The sequence below is a fragment of the Falco peregrinus genome, chromosome 6 (assembly GCF_023634155.1).
Source record: "Falco peregrinus isolate bFalPer1 chromosome 6, bFalPer1.pri, whole genome shotgun sequence".
In the NCBI taxonomy this organism is placed as follows: domain Eukaryota; kingdom Metazoa; phylum Chordata; class Aves; order Falconiformes; family Falconidae; genus Falco; species Falco peregrinus.
Genome location: NC_073726.1, coordinates 29,733,672 through 29,753,405, shown reverse-complemented (window position 1 = coordinate 29,753,405; position 19,734 = coordinate 29,733,672). Strand labels below are relative to the sequence as shown.

The window sequence follows — 19,734 nt, the reverse complement described above, 5'->3', positions numbered from 1 at the left end:
TCCCTTAGTAGAAGAAAAAATATTTCACACGTCTTTCTACCTATTTTCAATTCTTTCAGGTTACTACTCCTTCCAGTTTTGGGGGTTTTTTTCAAGCCACCAAGCCTAAGCCAATTTTCCCAAGGCAGGATAATTTTTTTTCTTGCGCTTTCCCCTTCATATTTCATTTTGCCACATGGGCAACGCCGAAGGAATTCATTGGGCAGACAGCAGTGATAATCAAACAGATATTTTCTGTGCCAGGGTGCGGTGCAGGAGGAAAGAAAAAATGTCCAGAAAGGTTTGAAGGTGCTGCCAGGACCAAGCCAGCAAATGTAGTGTGTGGCAGGGTCAGTTCTCCTCCTGGGACCTCCACCAGTGGCTGGAAACCACCATCTGATGGGATTTAACAACTTTTCAACTTAGAAACCCTTCTCTGAGCAGCCTTGGTGGTTTGCTTTTGCGCCACGTTGTGGTCCCCACCATTTCCCACCTGCGTGGGTGGGAACCGCTCGGCTCTCCTGATGCTCTGCGGTTTTGGGGGGGTTCCTGCAGCCACCGTGGCCACCCAAAGCCCCCAGTTAGCTTGCCGCGCACTGCCCTCTAATGCCATGCTGGCACATTAGCAACCCTCGTCCTCAGCGGAGAGCTGTAATAGGTAGTGCAAATGATCCACATCCCGCTAAAACTGCTATCAATGCTTAAGGGGAATTGTAAGAAATGAGGCATTTATAGGCTGCTTTTTCTCTCCAGCATTGCTTTATTTTACGTCTTCTTAGAAATCGCCATCAGGAAGAAAAATGAGAACTCCCTGTGTACCTTTTCTACACCATTTTGGCTGTCAGATGCATTTAGGATCCCCTTCAGCTGCCTCTTTTCACCCAACATATCTGATTTCTTTAAGTTTTTGTATTGCAGTGCTGCTTCTTGGAAGGGATGGGATGCCCAGGAGTTAGATGGCCACTCAAAGGTGTCCATACATGTTGGATTTATGGGTATGTTTCCTCCCCTTTTTTTTTTTTTTATTTCAATGCTTCCTAGCAGCCCGTTTGCTTTCTTGCCTCCTTCAGAGCACTGAGTAGGCATTTCTAGAAAATTATCCACAATGAAAGCAGAATCTCTTTCCTTAATGGAAGCAGCTGATTTAGAGCCTGCTGCTGTGTGTGTTTTGTTAGTACTATTTTCTCTTGCGTGCATTGCTTTGCATTCATTAACACTGGGTCCCATCTGCCATCTCATCACCCAGCCAGTGTTCTGCCATCCTTCTGCAACTTTTTGCTTTCAGCTTCTGCCTGATTACTCTGAATAATTTGGGATCCGCAACAAATGCTATCACCTTGGCTGTTCACCTTTTCCAGGTTGCCTGTCGGTACAACAAGGGCTCACAATCCAGGCTGGTGGCACTTCTTACAGTGTCACGGTGTGAAAATCATGAGTTTATTCACAGCTTTTTGGTCCTGCCTGTAACCCCATCTCCATAATCCCCCTCATCTCCTCTCCCAGGAGTCGAGGAGACCCAACCGCATCAAACCCATCTCAAACAGCTGAGAAAATTGCTAAGTTGGGAGAAGAAGCTGCAGGAAAAGGTACAGAGCAAAGCCAGATGAGATAAAAAAGGCAGGTACAGAGGCAGAACTGCTGAGACAGTGATCATTAGTGGGATTCAACATTTAAAATCCTAAAGGAAAAAAATATATTTGGAAGATCAAGTTTCAGCATCATCGTGGCTCTGTTGGAGGGCACAGAGCTGGCCAGCGCTTCCCCACCTTTGCAGATATAGCTGAAAAAGAGATTTCAGCCACAGTTACTACCTGTTTCCAAGATGAGTAGTGCTGGGGATGACCCCGCAAATTTTTCCTCTTTTTCCAGTCTGTCTGGGATCTCTAGATTTGGCAGCTGGGTGAGATTTCTCGCTCTGCCTGCAGCCTTCCTGAATCCAAAATGAGATGGCTTTTGTTGGCTGCTTTGCTCTTACACAGGTGTGTACAAGTATATTGTGGTTATTATTCCAATGATTAACAAATTCTGATCCATGCCTAATGCACTTTCTAGACTCAACCAAGAGTTGCTTCTCTTCTTGTGAATTATCTGATGCATTGCTTTAATAAGTAGTTATTTACAGGTCTAATAATTTAGCCTTTGCCCTCCCTGTTGTGACTTGTTCCTAGGAGGAATTGAAAACTCCTATTGCTATCTTGTTTTCCACCTTTTCAGACTCTAATCTCTTTTTAGTTTTTCCCAGCGACTGTCTTGCTGTGGTGTTCCCCTGTGACATTTCAACCCACAGTGATTTCTCTCAATACCTTTTGATGCAATTAACTATTTGATTCCTTGCTTTAACATAGGATACCAGTTTTCTCAATGGGATTCTGTCACTGTAAAATTAGTATTCAAGTGTCCTGATGATTTTCTTTCTTCCAGAAAGTTACAGATATGTGAATTATAGCAATCCTTCCTTTAAAAATGCAGGCATTGCTAGGGCAAGAAACCAAAGGAATATACTTGGGAGATCCTCCATAAATAAAGTGAAGACAATTTCTTCTTATATTTAAGAAGCTTTTACTGTTATTATGAAAATAGGTCCATCTGTAAATGCACTGCCTAGAAAGACTGCCTTAGTAGAAAGCAGAACAACTAGGAGAACAAGAGTCTAGTATAGTCCAGAAATTGAAATTGGATATCTTAAGTAGTAACTTTACTTACTAGCACCATTTTTTCAGCTAACCATGGAGAAATAAACTGCATAGAAGTGCAGTCAAAACCAATGCTGGAGATAGTCTTTCTTTCTGATTAATATATAGTGTCTGTAGCATTTTGAGGCTGAAGTGACAGTGCTATCTGCTTTGAGGTTGGAGGTTGTGCTTTGCTTTGCAGACAGTGTTGCATGTTTATTTACATTGCTTTATCATGTGGTGCAAGTGGCCATAATTCCTAGAAATCTCAGCTCATCCTATCTGACATGCTTGGTAAGAGCTGGAGATACACCTGTCCATTATAAGCAAAAAAGAAAATCCATTTTTGCTGTTGTCAAAAAGAAGACTCTGAATAATTAGTGCAAGACTTTGAGGTGAGCTACCTGGAAAAGATGGTGTGGTTGGTGTGGCTGGGTGAAATCCAGGCTCAGACAGATACAGAATTTTAGGGATTGTTTTGGAAAACAAAAATTATTTCTGCAGCTAGGTGATCAGAGAAATCAACCGATCCAGTCCACTTTAGGCCCAAATGTCATAATGCAATAAATACTTCTAAATAGCCAAATAATTTGCAATAACACAATTACGTGGTGACCTCCGTATTAGTGACAGTGATGGCACAGGGAAATGGTAATAAACATGCCTGAATACTAGATGGGGATGTTTGAAATACACTTGATGTGAAATGATGGCAAGTTTTCTTTCCTCCTAACATTTTCGCGACAACTGTGTTGTCAAACTCAGAAGAGTCTCATATTTTCTTCATTTTTTTCCCCCAGAATTAAGGTGTGCTTTGTAAGTAATTGGAAATGCTGAACACCCAAGGAGACAAGCTGCCAGATTACTCGTTCACTAAACTACTCAAAATTCTTAAGGAGTTAGAAATACACTATAGAGTATGGTGATATAACATGCAGGGAAAATGCAGTGTTGGGCATAAATGTAGTCCTGTTCTCTGCCAACTGAATTCCTAAATCTGCTTCAAACTCCAGTTTAGCTCCAACTAAATAAGGGTCAACAGCAGCTCATCATATTGCAGGGACACATCTCTACACTCGACTGTTTCCCAAAAAACTCACAATTCAGCTACAACAATTATTTCTTCTCTCCTCAGCAGCGACATGGACTCTTAAACCTGAAAAACCTTGACGATCATTGAAATTCTGAGTGCAGTACTAATATGGGGTTTGGTATTGCTGTTGCCACTGGGATTTGAAGCGGCTTTCTTCATGTGAGCTATGTAAAGCATCTGATAGTGTTTGCTATTTGGTGTTAAACCATCCTGGCAAAATATATTTTACTTTCTGTTTAATGTTGTTTGTCTCTACTCCTGTGTGTTCTTGTTTCAGCTGGGATCAAGTTAATTTTCTTAATAGCTGGTGTGGGGCTGTGTTTTGGATTTGGTGTGAGAACAATGTTGATAACACACTGATGATTTAGTTGTTGCTGGGTAATGTTTATAATAAGTCAAGGACTTTTCAGCTTCCAAAGGGCTGGAGGGGCACAAGGAGTTGGGATGTGATACAGCCAGGACAGCTGACCCAAATTGGCCAAAGGGATATTCCATAACATAGGACGTCATGCACAGCATATATAAACTGGAGGCAGAAGAAGGAAGGAGGAGATGTTTGGTGTTACGGCATTTGTCTTCTCAGGTCACCACCACACGTGATGGAATCCTGCTCTCCTGGGGATGGCTGAGCACCGGCCTCTCCATGGAAAGTGGTGAACAAATTCCTTGTTTGGCTTTGCTTGCATGCCCAGCTTTTGCTTTAGCTGTTAAACTGTCTTTATCTCAACCCACAAGTTCTCTCACTTTTACCCTCCTGATTCTCTCCCCCACTCCACTGGGGAGGAGCGAGTGAGCAGCTGTGTGGGGCTGAGGTTAAACCCTGCCACCATGGTTCCATGCACCTTCTTTAACAGGGTTGTTGCAGGGATCATTAGAGACCGGCCGACCTTCACATGCAGCCCATGAGATGTATGACCCCACCTCATTCAGCTCAACCGGGAACTTTTTCCAAGTGGGTTTGGGGCACACCACCACAGCACAGGACTCAAAACCCCGGGGCTACCCTGACTGCGGGGGACCCCTGACCTGGCCCAGCGCCACGGTCTCACCCTGTTGCACATCAGGGGCTGGATTCCCGGCGTGAGGAAGGAAACAAAGCTCAGAGCACCTATTACACTGCACGTGCATCATGAAAACTGAAAGAAATTTGGGCTCCTTTGGGACTGAGGGAGCCAGCAGCCCAGATTTCAGACCCATGATGAAAAATGGCATGTGCAACCGGCTATCACCCTTCTGCCTTTGCAAAATTCACCCCTGCGCCCCACTCTGCTGCACCCTGCCCTGCCCTGCCTGCCCGACCAATGTGCTACGGACTCGCCAGGGTGCGGGAGGCCGGGCTGCGGGAGGCCGGGCTGCGGGAGGCCGGGCTGCGGGCAGCCAGGCCCAGGCCCGGGACGCCAGGCCGCTGAGGGGGCTCGCTGCGGGCCTGGCACCCTCACCAGCGCTGCAAGTGCAGGGGAAGGTCTGCAATCCGAACGCCTCCTCCATTCTCTCTTGTAACGGACCACAGCGCCTCATCCCAGCCCGCAGCTCCCTGCGAAGGGCGGGGGCTTCCCTCCCAGTGCCTTACTGGTGCGCACTGGGCGGAGCGGGAGGGAGGCGGGGGCAGAGGCGTGCTGCCGGCCGCCCGCCGCCAGGGGGCGCTACAGCGGCGACGCTGCCGCAGCGCGCTCGGCGCCCATTGGCCGAGCCAGGCGCGCGGGCGGCAGTGCGCAGGCGCGGCCGCGCCCAGGGGTTGCGCTTCCCGGCTGCCTCAGCGGCCGGCTCATGGCGGCGGCGCCGTGACGGGTGAGCGGCGAGCGGCGGGCCCCGGCCGGCCCTGTCTGCCCGGGGAGGCCGCACCGGACTCCGGGGGGCGGGGGCGGGGGAAGCAGGCAGGGGGGAGCGGGGGGCCGGCGGCTGTCCCCTCTCAGCGGCCTCGGCCGTGCGGCTGCCCCCCTCGGAGGGGTCTAGGCGGGTGCGGGGGGGGGTCGGTCGGTCGGTCGGTCGGTCGGTCGGTCACGGCCCCTCAGTCCCGGCTGCGTCCCAGGTCGCGGGCCCCGCCGACCGCGTGGGGACGGGGATAGCAGCCCACGCTTGCTGCCGGTGCGGTGACAGGCCCTTTGCTCTGCTCCCTTCGGCCCCCCGGCTGTGGTGCGCCCCGGCCCCTGTCGGCGCTGGGCACAAAGTCCCTTTCCCGCCATGGCAGCAGCCTCCCCGCATCCATACGCGTAGCATAACGTACCCCAAGTGCATCGTGTCTCCCTCAGGATAGCAGCATTCCTACTGCGTAAACTTAACTGCCCTGTGGCAGGTGGGATTTCTTGTAGTGCCCTGTTCTCATCCTGTTCCCGTATGCACTATAATGTTCTCCTATATGTTTAATAATGTCCAATGAGTGTAACCTCCTCCGTTTTCCTGTGGTGAACTCTCTTCTGCTGAGCCTCAGTTGTTCATATTCCCCTTCAGGATTAATTGTTGCGTTTTTTAAAAAAAAGTTTTGCTGAGCTTGCCACCTTTTGGAGTTGTAATACAGTTGTTCTCTGCTGCATCTGAGACTTTTTCCACAGGTTTAAATGTGTGTAAGTTATATCTGTAGCAAGACTCATTTCCTGTATGTTGAATATGTTGGGCAGGTTCCCTCAAATATATGTATGTATCTGTCAGATCTGTGGGATCAAAATCTTGCTGATGAGTCTGTAAGATTTCACTGCAGACTGTTAATCAGTCGTGTTTGAGCCTGCAGTAAGTTAAGTAGTTACAGTTTTGGGGTGAAAATACTGTAATTCAAGGCTATCAGAATGTAAATAATGAGCTCACGGGTTGTTCCACTGGTGATTGAGCTCTCATTGCATTCAAATTTTGTTTTCTTCTGTTCAGGTGAGATGCAATATCAAAGTGATGCATTTCATGTCATGTTACTGAGGTTGTTACCTAGCTAACTTTGTATGTGTGTGTGTGTTGCATGTACATGCGTATATAAGTTCTGTGTATTTGTATTTTAAATGTTGTGGAAATTGTTACTTAATAATACTCTGGCAAGTTTATTTACTCTAAGAAGGCTATTCCTTTACAGTGATGCAAAAAATAGGAAGATTTAATAAGATGACTGGAATGTTGACATGTTTGTGTGGATAGTTTTTAAGCTCAGAAGAGACAACAATTCCTTTGTGTTTGATTCAGAAATTTTGAGGCTTGTGTGATACATAACATTGAATTTCTTTGTGAACCTCAAAATACCAGTGTGGATTAAGCGTAACCTTTTCAAAGCATGAAGTGATTGATATCTAACACTACAGACATAATTTTAGGAACTTTCCAGCACTTGTTGACACTTGAACAGTATTCATCACCTTTCAAAAATCCCTTTTATACAGCCTTACTCTAGTTATGTGTATCTGTTACTAGCCAGAAAAACATTTTTACTTTGAATTTTCTCTGACTTTGAAAAAAAGCTGTATAAAAATATGGTGTAGTAACATATGCAGACTAGTAGCAAACAAGCCCTGAACATAGATTTGTTATGTCATATGGATTTTTCCTTTTGTCTTTCAGTTTTAAATTGAAGAGAAAATGTCACTTTACGACGACCTGGGAGTTGAGACCAGCGATTCTAAAACAGAAGGCTGGTCCAAAAATTTCAAACTACTACAGTCTCAACTGCAGGTGAAGAAAGCAGCTCTCACACAAGCAAAGGTACAGTCCCTTTCTATTTTTGCTTTCTATTGTTCAAACTTATTTTGTGTTCAGAGCGTTGAGGAAAGCTTGTGACCTTTTAGAATACCAATTTGGGGGAATTTTGCTGGTATTTGTCTATGACTTCGTAGCGAGGAACCTAGCAGAACTGAGGGTGGGGGTAAAGGCAAGGTGCGTGTTTCTTGTAGTCTGTTAGAGGGAGCATCAGGTCTTTTAAGTAGCAGAATTAAAAGCTGATCTTCACATGTAACTTTAAAGAGAATGAGATTAAGCTTTTCTTCTTTTTTTTCTGTTTTGTTTTGTTGGGGTTTTTTGTGTAAGTAAGGGTCATACATACTGTAATAGTTGGCAGTACCAGCTGTTGGTCATTTTGGGCATTTTGCATCAGTTGTTATTTACATGTTTGCATTGTTTTATGCTTGCTATTTAAAAGGCTTTTGGTGCTAAAGTACAAATTGTTGTGCATTAGAAATTTTTGCAGAAAGTATTTCCAGTATATATAAAGGGAGGAGTAGTGCAGGCTGATTCTTTGAGCTTAAACTGTGACAGAGCCATTTTCCCTTTTCATTGCTACAGAATTTCACCCTTTTTCTTTAAGCACTGTTGATATTTTGGTTCAAGCAGGATACGTGTTCTTTGTGGGTGGTGTGTAGGTTCTACAGTGAGACTAATTAAAAAAGTAGTAGTAGCATAGATACTGAATACTTCAGTAGACACAGCATTTTTTCACTGGAATTACTCCTGGTTTATGCTGCTAAAATTGAGGGCAGGATTTAGTGGATAATTGGAACAACCTTTATAAATGAAAGTAACTGACTACTGTCTTAGATATATTCTCTGTCTATGTAACTGATAGGCAGTGTATGCATAGACCAATAGAAGAATACAATAGGATTAGAAAACTCAAGAGTTCAGAATAGATTAATGTATTTTATCACTTGATAAAATACGAAGACCAGTAGATCTTTGGGATAAGTCTGAGCCCCTTTTTAAAAAAAAAAAAAACCTGCTCAGTTCACTCTCATCTGAAGAGATCATCTGCATTTTTAATATGTTTCTGGTCCTAATCCTAACTTACCACAATTTGTTCTAGTGCTGCATGCACAAACAAAGTCTGATCTCACTTGCTTATAAAGAGGAAGGTAGGCACTGGTTTCACTGAAACGTTCTTTGAAATACCACATCAGATCTGTATTTGGGTAGCAGCTCTTTAACCATAGTTGCTAAGCATCTGTCTTGGAACCAAGCGGCTTTTGCCACCACTAAATCTTGACATAAACTTGATTATCCACATCAAGGTTCATTAGAAATGTTAAGAATTGTTGTGTGTTGATAAACCGAAGGGTAATGATATATTGAGCTTTGCACAGTGAAGAATTTGATACAGTGGTTTTCATCCTTTAAAAAAAAAGAGGCACCAACTGCAAGTATATAAAACAATCTGCCTTTTAGGAAACTTTTGTTACCTTCTTTAGACATTTTGTGTTTTGGTGATTTTTCAGAGTCAGAGAACAAAACAAACAACAGTCCTTGCTCCAGTGATTGACCTGAAACGAGGGAGCTCTTCTGATGAGAGGCAGATTGTGGACACACCACCTCATGTAGCAGCTGGGTTAAAGGTAAAACCAAGGCAGCTATGAAGTCCAGCTCTTTACAGATGTTTTGGAATTGGAATTCTTTGACTGTAGCCTGTTTGGTGTTTTTTTCCTCATCTTTCCTAGTGGTCAGAGAAGTGATCGTTTTCTGAAATTGATTTCCTCTGCTTAGAGGTTCTTTAATTAATGAATGTTTCAACTTTATACAGGCTTCCATGTGATACAACATGGAATTACCAAGGCTAATGTGCAGTTAAAATAAAACAGTCTTCCTAGCATGTTTCTCCTGGACAGTTTCAAAGTATTTTGCAAGACAGCAGTTTGGTCAGGCAAATAATGAATGTAATTGTCATCACACCACTGTTGGAACTGGACCTGTATAACAAAAGTAAAAGAAAAGCCACTAACCTTTTAAAATTGATTTCTCATTGTAAGGAATAAAAAGAAACTTTCTCCCTGAAACTTTTCCAGAGATAATGGTTCTGAAATAGTTCTTTCACATGAGAGAAGAGTATGTGTACCTCTGTTGGTATTCTATTAATAGCAGATGTTGAAAAAGACTGCTGAGATTGTGTGGGAGAAACCTTGCAGATGGTTGCAACAGCAGCGTGCCATAATAGTTCTAATAATGATTTCATGGGTTTTGAAAAATTCTTGTGCCTACTGATTTGTTACTTTGTATTTGGCAGAGGAGTGGGTGGAAGGGATGCTTTCTTCCTGGAAAAACTGGATATAGTGAGAGACTGGGTGAAATACTAGTTTTAAGTAAAGCAAAGATTTCTTCTGGCACCAGTGTGATTAGGATATTACCTGCCATTAGAGAAGTCAGGAACTGAGATTTGTGTTCTTGAGAGTGAGAAGGAAGTGTTAAATTCTTGGTTTCCAACTGGATGGTGTTTTCAAATCTCAGCTGAAAAAACTCCTTATTCTTTTTTAGGATCCTGTACCTAGTGGTTTCTCTGCAGGAGATGTGTTGATTCCTTTGGCAGATGAGTATGATCCCATGTTCCCAAATGACTATGAAAAAGTGGTAAAACGTCAAAGAGAGGAACGACAGAGGCAGCGTGAGCTGGAGAGGCAAAAGGAGATTGAAGAAAGAGAAAAGTAAGGCTTTCATTTAAAGTCATGGTGTAATGACGATTATATGGAGAATGGGCACATCAGTTTTAGTTTTATTCCTCTAAACAGTTTCAGTGAAACCTTTAAAGGTTTTGTGAGGAATACTGTATGCTTCTATAGAAACAAGTGCAGTGTTTTAATGCTCTTGCTAGATTACTTAACAGTGCAAAATTTACAAGATTTATCATGTTTACAGCCTCTTTGGCTGAAATACGTGGGTCAAGGTTTTCTATGTGTGCTTTATTTCAATAGTAGCAGCAATGTTTGGGTACTTCATGCATCGTTATCAGACTTTGATCATGCAAGTATTTTAGAGTATTTCTTGTCAGTATAATTGACAACAGAAATACTTTTCAACACTCAGTGATAAACCATCCTTTCTGCTTTTAAATACTACAAACTGATATATGAATGCATTCAGGTTTTAAAGATGTAGTTAGTACAGCGTTTGAGAGGCATAGTTGCATTTTCTTTTTTGGTATTCTGCATTCAGTTTAAGTAAGTTAATTGTGTATTTATTACTCTTTTGTCTCTGGACAAAAGAAAATATGACTTACTTTTAATTACCTTAATGCTCTTTCCCTGGAGTAAGAGGTCTCTTTAATGATATTAAAGAAATTGAATGCAGATTCAGTGTCGTGTTGAAGTAGGTGGTAAAATGTCTGTTAGGCAGGCAGTAAGATTAATTTGCTTATTTTAAATGAAATTAAAAAGCCATCTTTGTTATGGTATAAATCACGTAAAGTCTGTGGAATTACAAGAGGGGTGTTCCGTTGCCCTGTTTAGATTGTGGAAACTGTGGAGTTTTCTGTCTTCTCCCAGTTATATCTTCATTGTTCTGGTGGAGGAGGAATGCCTGAGGCACTGTCATACTAGCATGCAAGATCTCAGAAATCTGGGCTGTCATTTCCACAGCTTCAGTGCTGATTGCTATTTAGTCATGCTTGTACTTGTGTGTGGGCCAGGAGGGTAGTCTTTACATAGGACGTTAGAGAGAGGAAGTGAAAAATACATTATGCATTCTGATTTAAGGTTGGGGAAACAATCTCGGCCAAACCTGCATCACATGTATGCTTTGTGATAACCGGGGTGTTTGAACAGAGTGTGCATTTGTTTTAAATTTGCAGTCTAGAGATTCAGAAACTTTGTCTGGTTCCATAGCAGTGCTGTTCTTAGCATCCTGTAGCACAGTTTTGATGGCTGTGCTGGGAATGAGATCTGATTTATGCCCCAAGCTGTGCTCTTAATTTTGGGGGAAAAATACTTTTCCTTTTTTAAGGTATTAAAATTAGTAGTCTCATGATCACAGTAAGTAACAGTTGAAGTGCCAACAATTCTTGAAGCATTTCCCACCTAATGTTAAAAGTTTTAATAGGCTTGCCTGACTATTATTTTAATCGCCAAGCTAGCTTCTTAGTACTCTGATGTTTAAGCATGATGACTTACTGGGTTTTTTAATTGACTGCGTAAGTGATATTGCTCTGAATTGCCTGTGATAGGGAATTTAAAAGAGATTCTGTTCAAAGCAGGGTGATTAATTAATGTGTCTGTTACCTTGCTTTCTGTTCTATCCAACACCTCTTCCATTGTAGTCATTCAGTCACAGTAGTCAGTTTGGACTATATTTATTCAGACCATTCCTCATTTCCGTATGTTCTTGGCTGACTTGCAAGTGGAAAGTGATCTTCCTTCGGATCTATCTTACATTTCACAAAAAATTCTCTGAGGATAAAAGCAAAGAAATAAAAACCAGAGATGTTTACTTACACCTTTATGGAAAACATTATAAAGTGCCTATTAGAGTGTAGCAGTGTATTTCACGCTCCAAAGGTGGTGCCACAAATTAAAGCAGAAAGTTAATTTTGTTTTCTTATCCTAACTTACTGTGCCTCCTAGAAGACGTAAAGACAGACATGAGGCCAGTGGGTTTTCAAGAAGGCCAGATCCAGATTCTGATGAAGATGAAGATTATGAAAGGGAGAGACGAAAAAGAAGTAAGAGATCTGTTTGTTTTTGGTGGGGAAAGAGGAGAAAAATGTGGGGCGGGGGGAAATCACAATCCTGTTTCTGTTTCATGGATTCTGTGTTTCTCTGTCCTCAGCAGAGTAGTGTTATTTCTAAGCCTTTAGAATAAACCTAGCATTTTACTACACCATAACTGTTGTAATGCAGAAAACTGTTCTTTCCTTGAGGGCAGATGGCAGCTAAATCATTTGTGGAAAGACCTCTTTTTACATAAGTTTGTAGATATCTGTTTTAAGTTTCTGCATGGTGTAGGTTCCAGAAAAGGGGTGAAGTGTGAGATAAAAATCAGGCTGTGAGAATCACTCTTTAGTTTTCACTGTTAAAGCTTAGCTTTCCTGCATTTGTTATTTGAATGTCCTTAGAATTAGTTGGGAGATGTGGATCTGGATGATGAGATAATGTCTTTTCATAAACAAAACTAAACTTTGCTCTCTTTCAGCAACAAAGTTACAATAAATAATTTAGCTCTGTTGTTATTTAAAAAAAAAATTCTGACAGGGGACATTTGAAATACTTGCTCTGCCTTAGAAGTTTGGGACTATATTAGAATATTGCTCATTAAAATATGGAAGAGGCTTTGTACTTCACTGCTTTGAAAGTGTACGTAATCTTGAACAGAATCTTTTCCTCATTTGGTTTGATTGAGCAGTTTGAGAACGGAAGGTTTGTTTCACTGTAGTCTTGAATTCTGAAATCCTGTGAAATATGTTTATGATAGAAACAATATGTAGCACAGCATTGCAGTTTGATGATTTCTCCCTTAACGGGCTTTTCATCCATTTCTAGTCCACCACTGTTGAAACTTCTCAGCCTGCTCTCCTGTTATTTTTCAGTTGATAGAGATGTATTTAAGAATCGGCTGGTAAGGAGCCAGCAGCTGTGTTAAGATTCAGCGAAGCTGTATCGAGCAGCAGAACCTAATCATACAAATGTGTTGTCTTCCATTTTGCCCATAGGTATGGGAGGAGCTGCCATTGCACCACCCACTTCTCTTGTTGAGAAGGACAAAGAACGTAAGTATGCCAAAACCCTGTTCTCTAAAACCTAGCAGTGGTGTTTATTTCTCACTCAACTTTCTATTCAGTTAACCCCTCCTGCTGTTCTTCCCATATGATTCTTTGTGGCAGAAAACTTTGTGCTAGTTCTTTGCTGATGGGGGAAGCTGTGGGGAAGCTGCAGTACTGCTGTGTCTCATGTCCCTGCTCGGAGGGGTTCTTTCTGTATGGCTAGAGAAGTGGTTTGCCAGACTGGCCTGTTACCATCACGTTCAGATACTCATCGCTGAAGTGAAAGAGCTGCTGCAGGCAGGTTTCTCTGGGTGAACTAGAAACCTCCACAGCACAGAGAGGGAATTTTCCCATTACCTTTTGCTTTAGAAGGTACTTTATAAAGATCTTTTCTGAAGGGATTACGTGCTACAGACAGAATTTTCTAGATTTTTGAGGAATGGTACTTGCTTAAGAGGTGTGTGTGTAGTAGGGCTTCCTGCAGTGAAGGTAGCTTGTAGGCTGTCCACTAGATGGCACAATTTTGCCATCAGACCAAAACTGTTCCCTTTTTTTTTTTGCATGTCTAATTGTCTTACGTTTTTAAATTAATGAACAGTATGTTGTATATTTAAAAAATAATAAGAAAAAAGAATCACACACAAATTTTTCTTTAGGAGTCCTGATTTTATTTATGAAAATATTAACATAAAAACAAAAGTAAAGCTAGGCAGAGTAAGTGAATGATATAATAGTGAAAGCATTTGAAGTGTGTAAACATTGAAAACAGAAGGAGATTGTTTTGAGTAAATAAGAGTAACTGAGCAGTGTCAAGACAAAGTAAATATAGGCTGGATATGGTAGAAATATCCTGAGGGGGAAGCTTTCAAAATGTGACTTGATCTCACAAGGAAACCTTTGTACAGCTTGTTATTTGATGCTCAAAGCTGGACTGGAAAAACCTGAGAAAACATTGCTGTAGCAGAAGTTCCATAGTCCGGTCCATCTGCTGCTTAAATAGGGATTTTATTTTCCTCGTACAACTTCCTCAAACTTCACATCTGATGCTTTATTTGGTAAGATACAAGTTCTAGTTCACAAGAAAATAATCTGAAATAAAGTCAGTCTGAAAGTCCCTAAGTACATTCAAAAGTGTGTTCTGCATATTCCCTGTAGTGTTCTGTAGGTGGGGTTTTTTTACATTAGGCCATTTGACTTGTCAATGGAAGGTAGTTTAAAGATCGAATCAGTATGATTGAGATACCTATGTTCAGGGATGTATGTGTTCCCATCCCCCAGGAAAAGTTGCAGTTCAGAAATTGTCAGCGAGATCTCTTAAGATTGTATAAATACTTTGATATATTTATCTGTATTATATATTTGTATATTTACTTTGATATAAATGCTTTGAGTTGCATTCATTCTTTTTGATAGACTGATACCTCTTTTGTGTAAACATACAGTGTACTTTTCTTTACAGTCCTCAGGCCCCAAGCTGTGTGCATTGATGCATTTTTGTCTTAATTCTGTTCCTGATGAATGGGGCTATTAAGTTTGCTTGCTCTCTGTCTGGATAAACTCATTGTAATGCAGGTGGCCTCTTAATATTTCTTTTCTCCATTTGATAAGAGGTTAATAAATGCATTGTAGACCAATGGATACAAACTTGTTCTGTATGCAACAAGGAAAATCCAGAATAACTCAGATCTGGTTTCTGAGGGAGAGCGGTAAGGGGATGTTAAAGCAGCCTGTGCAAAGGTAACATTCTTCTGATCTGGATTTATGTGGAAGAAGTTTTTTGTAGTTTTTTACTATTAAAGCAGAAAAAAGTACAACTTGCCGATGAAGAGTTGTCTCTAAATGAGTTAGATTGAATGTATAGTACTCCAGTGTTCATAACAAGTAGATCGTTAGTGCAAAGTATTTTATTGAACCAGCCAGTGTCTCTGTTTTCTTCAGCTGTAGCATCATTTCCATTTGAAGAGGAGTCGAGACCTCGGGCACCGTCTTCCAAAGCAGCTATTCCTCCTCCAGTGTATGATGAGCCAGAAAGACCTCGTTCCCCCACGGGACCTAGCAACTCTTTCCTTGCTAACATGGGGTAAATGTTTGACTTCTGCACATTTTGTGGAAAAAGGCATTTGAAGGTGGTGGAAACCAGAAGTTAAAAGAGTTTGTCCGTAGGGAAGGCAGAACCCATTGCCTGTATGTGGTTAGTCTGAGTGCATATAGTCCTAACTGGCAGGATACAGAAAAAGTGATGGATTTACTCCATCAAGAGAAATGCATTTGAAGTGATTGCATTCAAGGCTCTGTAAGTGAGTAATGAAGCCACACTCCGGTATAAAGCATTTATGGCTTGTACAAGCCAAGCTAATGTAGTGTACAGGAAAACACAGATGGCATGTTAATTCCTCTAGATTTCTTTTCCAGCTTTGTCTTAAATTTGCTATGTATCAGTGGGCAAATAATTTCAGCTCTGCTTTGTTTGTTCAAAAATTCAAAGCATATTTGCATGAATGTAGCAGCTGTGGCTGCGAATATGTCCATTTACTTTTCTGTCTTGGATTAGCATGCCCAACACAAGTGTGTAATACTTGTGTTACCACTGGGGCAACAAAGAGAAGTCAAATTTGTAGTTAAAAATAGCTTAGACACCTCATTTGCAGGGTGTAGTGGTTAGCTATGGTCTTCTTATCGATCACGTTGGCTGTTTTGGGTATACAGCTTCAGTGTGGTCGAAATTGTATCCAGGATGAACACAGACACAAAACTGTAGTGTATTATATTGTTACACTGCATTTCTATTTTGAAGACAATTTTTGATGCAATTTCTTTGATAGAAAAGCTTTTTCTTTTTTTTTTTCTCCATATGATCCAGAAAAAAAATAACCAAACTCAGTACTGTCAGACCAGTTTACGCATTGTTACCACCTCTCATTAGCAATACCCCAGGACCTTCACTTCACAGAAGGAAGTGCTAAAAATATGACCTAACCTGCCTTGCTTTGACCACACAGTGAACTACTTTTCATTCTGTGACTTAGTTTTTTAACCTTTCAGCATTATGTAGCCAGACTTTTTGGCCTTTTTAATGTGCCTTTGTACATTTCATGGCGTACGCTTAGAAAATAGTCATGTAGTCACTGATCCTGTATTTTCTGTGTAATCTCATGTGCCTGTTGATAAAATGGGGAGTGCCTAAGCACAGAATATATACTGTGGTTTAAACTAGTATACCATGGCATGGTTTTTGTGTTTTGACCTATCTAGCTATGGTCTCCAAAGAAATGTCAACATGTGTAGGTATATTTTGATTCTGAATACTCATTCAGTGGGAATTTCAAAACCTGTCAGTGGAGGTGCTTTTTGTAAGGTACTTATTAAAAAAGGTACATTTAAATAGCTTCAGGACTTTATTGCCACAACATTATTATGTTCTTGAAAATTCAGAAAGATGAGACATGTTTAAATTAATACTAAGGGTATCCAGATTTGTTACAGGAAGGGCTGTCAAAGCCATATACTCTGGAGCTTAGGCCAACTTGAAACTCATAGATAGTGGACTGTGATCTAATGTGGGAAGTTGATTGTTCCACATCCACCTTTTCTCTAAAGCTTTTGGTACAAGCCACTGGCAGAGATAAGAAACTGGGCTGAATAAACCTTCTTCTAGTCTGATTTTGATTTACTATCAGCACTCTGATCTAGTGAAAAATGTCACTGTTCATGGCAGAGGGGTTGGACTAGATGATCTTTAAATGTCCTTTCCAACCCAAGCCATTCTATAGAGTGTATGATGCTGACCTGCACTGGAAGTTGGGTTGTATTTGTAAAAATATAAACAATTTTGTTTAGTCAACTTTTCTGACAACTCTTCTATCTGTAATTCAAGAGTAACACTTTCCATGGGGTGCTGTGAAATTGCTAGGTTGTAAAGGTGTGTAGAAGCTTTTATGTTTTCAGTCTTTCCGTAATGACATTTTAGGAGGTAGAATATTTGAGCACTCAGGAGAAATGCAATGTTAATGTTTTGTGTAAGAAACCTTTAGTAACTGATGCTTTTTCTCTTTGCAGGGGGACAGTAGCTCATAAAATCATGCAGAAGTATGGTTTCAGAGAGGGCCAGGGGCTAGGCAAGCATGAACAGGGGCTGAGCACAGCATTGTCAGTAGAGAAAACAAGCAAGAGGGGCGGCAAGATCATTGTTGGTGATTCTACAGAGAAAGGTAATTCTGTCCTGCGCCAGTAAGTTTGTGAGAAATGGTCAGGGAAAAATAATAGGTCAGGCTCAGTGAAAGCTCCTGGATTTTTTTGTTTACTATCTGTCCTTGCAGAAAACACTGAATCAGAGTTGGAAGAATGATTTATACCCCTTCTTGTGGATATTTTGCCTTTTTTTTATTTGTTTTTAAATGGTCCTCTTTTTTTTTTTTCTTTAAGCTTATGTTCCCCTTCCTACATCAGTTGCCCTTCTTTAGTGTTTGGAAGCCTTTTTTGGAGGGGCGATCCTGCTCTGTTCCTGCTGGCTTTTTCCCCATCACGTACTTCAGATACTGTTCTAATTTCCCTGCTGTTGTCTGATCTACAGACAACATCTAGACTTACTAGAACAGCACCTCTCCCTGAGCACAGGTGTTGGAAGTCAGGAGATCTGACTGATAGGATTCTGATTTATTTCCCTCAAGGAAATAGTACATTGTCAGTGTTCTAGCTTAATTCACATTCTGCAGAAGTGATTTTTAAGCTTATTGTCTTGCCAAGTAGCTATGAGTTCTGACTGTTCCTGATCAATATGAAACTACATTTTGTGGCTTTTATTCCATCATTTGATAACAGTAAGATTCTGATAAAAGCCCCCACATAAGGTTTAAATGAACTTTAATCTTAAATTATTCCATGACTCACTGTTCTATCTTCATAGCAGAAACGGGCAAGAAAGCGGATTCTAATCCATTGACTGAGATACTGAAATGCCCAACTAAAGTGGTCTTGCTAAGGGTAAGTTGGGAGTAAGAGAACATGTCTTCGTGTTTGCAGCATGCGTGCCTGGTTGAAAAGTTTAAACCTGTGTTCTTGTTACAATGACTGTACAGCTCGGATGGTTCTGGGCCGTACCTACATGGTGCTTTGTGTTGTGGAGAAAATACGTGTCCTCCTGAGATACGGGTTCTGACTGTAAATCAGCACTGCTTTAGATTATACAGTTATCTTGTCTTAGTACTAGGGAACAGTCTCCTCCTGTGGCTTTTGACTGGTAAACAAATATTCATGGTCACAGTTGCATGCATCTGTGATTTGTCTATATAATCATCTGTACACACTACATCCAGTGAGTTGGGTTTATTCTTTTAACTTTCAGAACATGGTAGGTGCTGGGGAGGTGGATGAAGATCTAGAAGTTGAAACTAAGGAGGAATGTGAGAAATATGGCAAGGTTGGGAAATGTGTCATCTTTGAGGTAAGAGATAATGCGTCTCTCTTTTTGACTGCTCTGAAAGCAAACTGGGCACTTCTCCCTCAACAACGGGCTTGTTGCTGCCTAAGAGAAGGGACGTAGATTAGAAGATCTTGCAGGGTCCTTTGCTGTGTTGTGATTCTGGATTTTCCATATCTGTAAGATATAAACTTTTAACATCAGAAATGGGGCAGAAATTCTCTGGGTATCGTGCTTTCGGAACCGTCTTATTTTTTTTTATTGTGTTCTCTTCACTACCTCTGTGAAGAGCAGCAATTTAAAACAGTATTCTGCTACTGTTCTAATTACTTCTGGGTTTGGGTTGGGTGGGGTTTTTTTGTTTCAGATTCCTGGTGCCCCTGATGATGAAGCTGTAAGAATATTTTTAGAGTTTGAACGGGTTGAATCTGCCATCAAAGGTAGGATATGGAATTGTGTCCTGTGAACCTCAGAGCTGACTTCTGTAGAGAGATGAAACAGTCTCACTGATCAGACTGTTTAGCTAAAGGAATGCCTATTTTACCGTATCGGTGCTTGCTGACCTGTTCTTGGTTTCAATTCCAGCTGTTGTGGATCTAAATGGGAGATACTTCGGAGGCAGAGTCGTGAAGGCTTGTTTCTACAACCTGGACAAGTTCAGAGTACTGGATCTGGCAGAGCAAGTTTGATTTTAAAAATCTAGCTCGAGGTGTCACTGTTTTGGCAATCAGGTTTTCAGCAGTAGGCTGGGAATAAAGGAGAAACGTAGCTTTCCTAGCAAACTGGAAACAAGCCTCATTGAATGGATTTTTCGCATTCGTTGTGACTTACATTTTTTTGTAATATAAAGCCCTTTGAAAGTAAGATTCACGTCTGTGTGTTTTTGAATTGCACAATTCTGCTTATTGCTCTGGGGATCCTGGTTTTTTTGAGCTTTCAGATGACTTTGTCCTTTTGAAAACCCACTGCTGAGATGATGCTTTGTCTGTATTCCTGCTTTCCTTGTTCTGGTGCTTCATCATGGACTCCCTGCACTGCATCCACAATAAGTGGGAAGCTCTGGAAAAGGACTATGTGCTATCATGCTTCTCTTCCCTGATGGCATCTCTCAGAGTTACAGCCATGCTTTTGTAAGTCCTCCGTGCCTGCACGC

General features: G+C 41.4%; 1 protein-coding gene across 4 annotated transcripts; it reads left to right on the top strand.

The window, feature by feature from the left end:
• Window positions 1-5,439: 5,439 nt before the first annotated feature.
• On the top strand, window positions 5,440-19,445 carry RBM17 (RNA binding motif protein 17). Of its 4 annotated transcripts, none has more exons than XM_055808359.1 (12): window positions 5,440-5,532; window positions 7,279-7,419; window positions 8,922-9,038; window positions 9,952-10,118; window positions 12,033-12,127; window positions 13,115-13,171; window positions 15,104-15,245; window positions 17,222-17,373; window positions 18,069-18,145; window positions 18,507-18,605; window positions 18,949-19,021; window positions 19,167-19,445. In XM_055808359.1, exons 2-12 carry the CDS (start codon window positions 7,297-7,299, stop codon window positions 19,268-19,270), a joined length of 1,206 nt encoding a protein of 401 aa, XP_055664334.1. In that variant the 5' UTR covers window positions 5,440-5,532; window positions 7,279-7,296; the 3' UTR covers window positions 19,271-19,445. The 4 variants fall into 4 exon arrangements, with proteins under 4 accessions (XP_055664334.1, XP_055664331.1, XP_055664333.1 ...); XM_055808356.1 differs by having other exon boundaries at window positions 12,030-12,127; XM_055808358.1 differs by having other exon boundaries at window positions 5,501-5,532; window positions 12,030-12,127; window positions 18,072-18,145.
• Window positions 19,446-19,734: the final 289 nt, after the last annotated feature.

Excerpts from the sequence above, each read along its gene's own strand:
- RBM17 (XM_055808356.1), top strand. The coding sequence starts at position 7,297 with ATGTCACTTTACGACGACCTGGGAGTTGAGACCAGCGATTCTAAAACA. Across the intron at positions 18,146-18,506 it reads CTAAAGTGGTCTTGCTAAGG|AACATGGTAGGTGCTGGGGA; the intron begins GTAAGTTGGGAG and ends TTTAACTTTCAG. Across the intron at positions 18,606-18,948 it reads GGAAATGTGTCATCTTTGAG|ATTCCTGGTGCCCCTGATGA; the intron begins GTAAGAGATAAT and ends TTTTTGTTTCAG.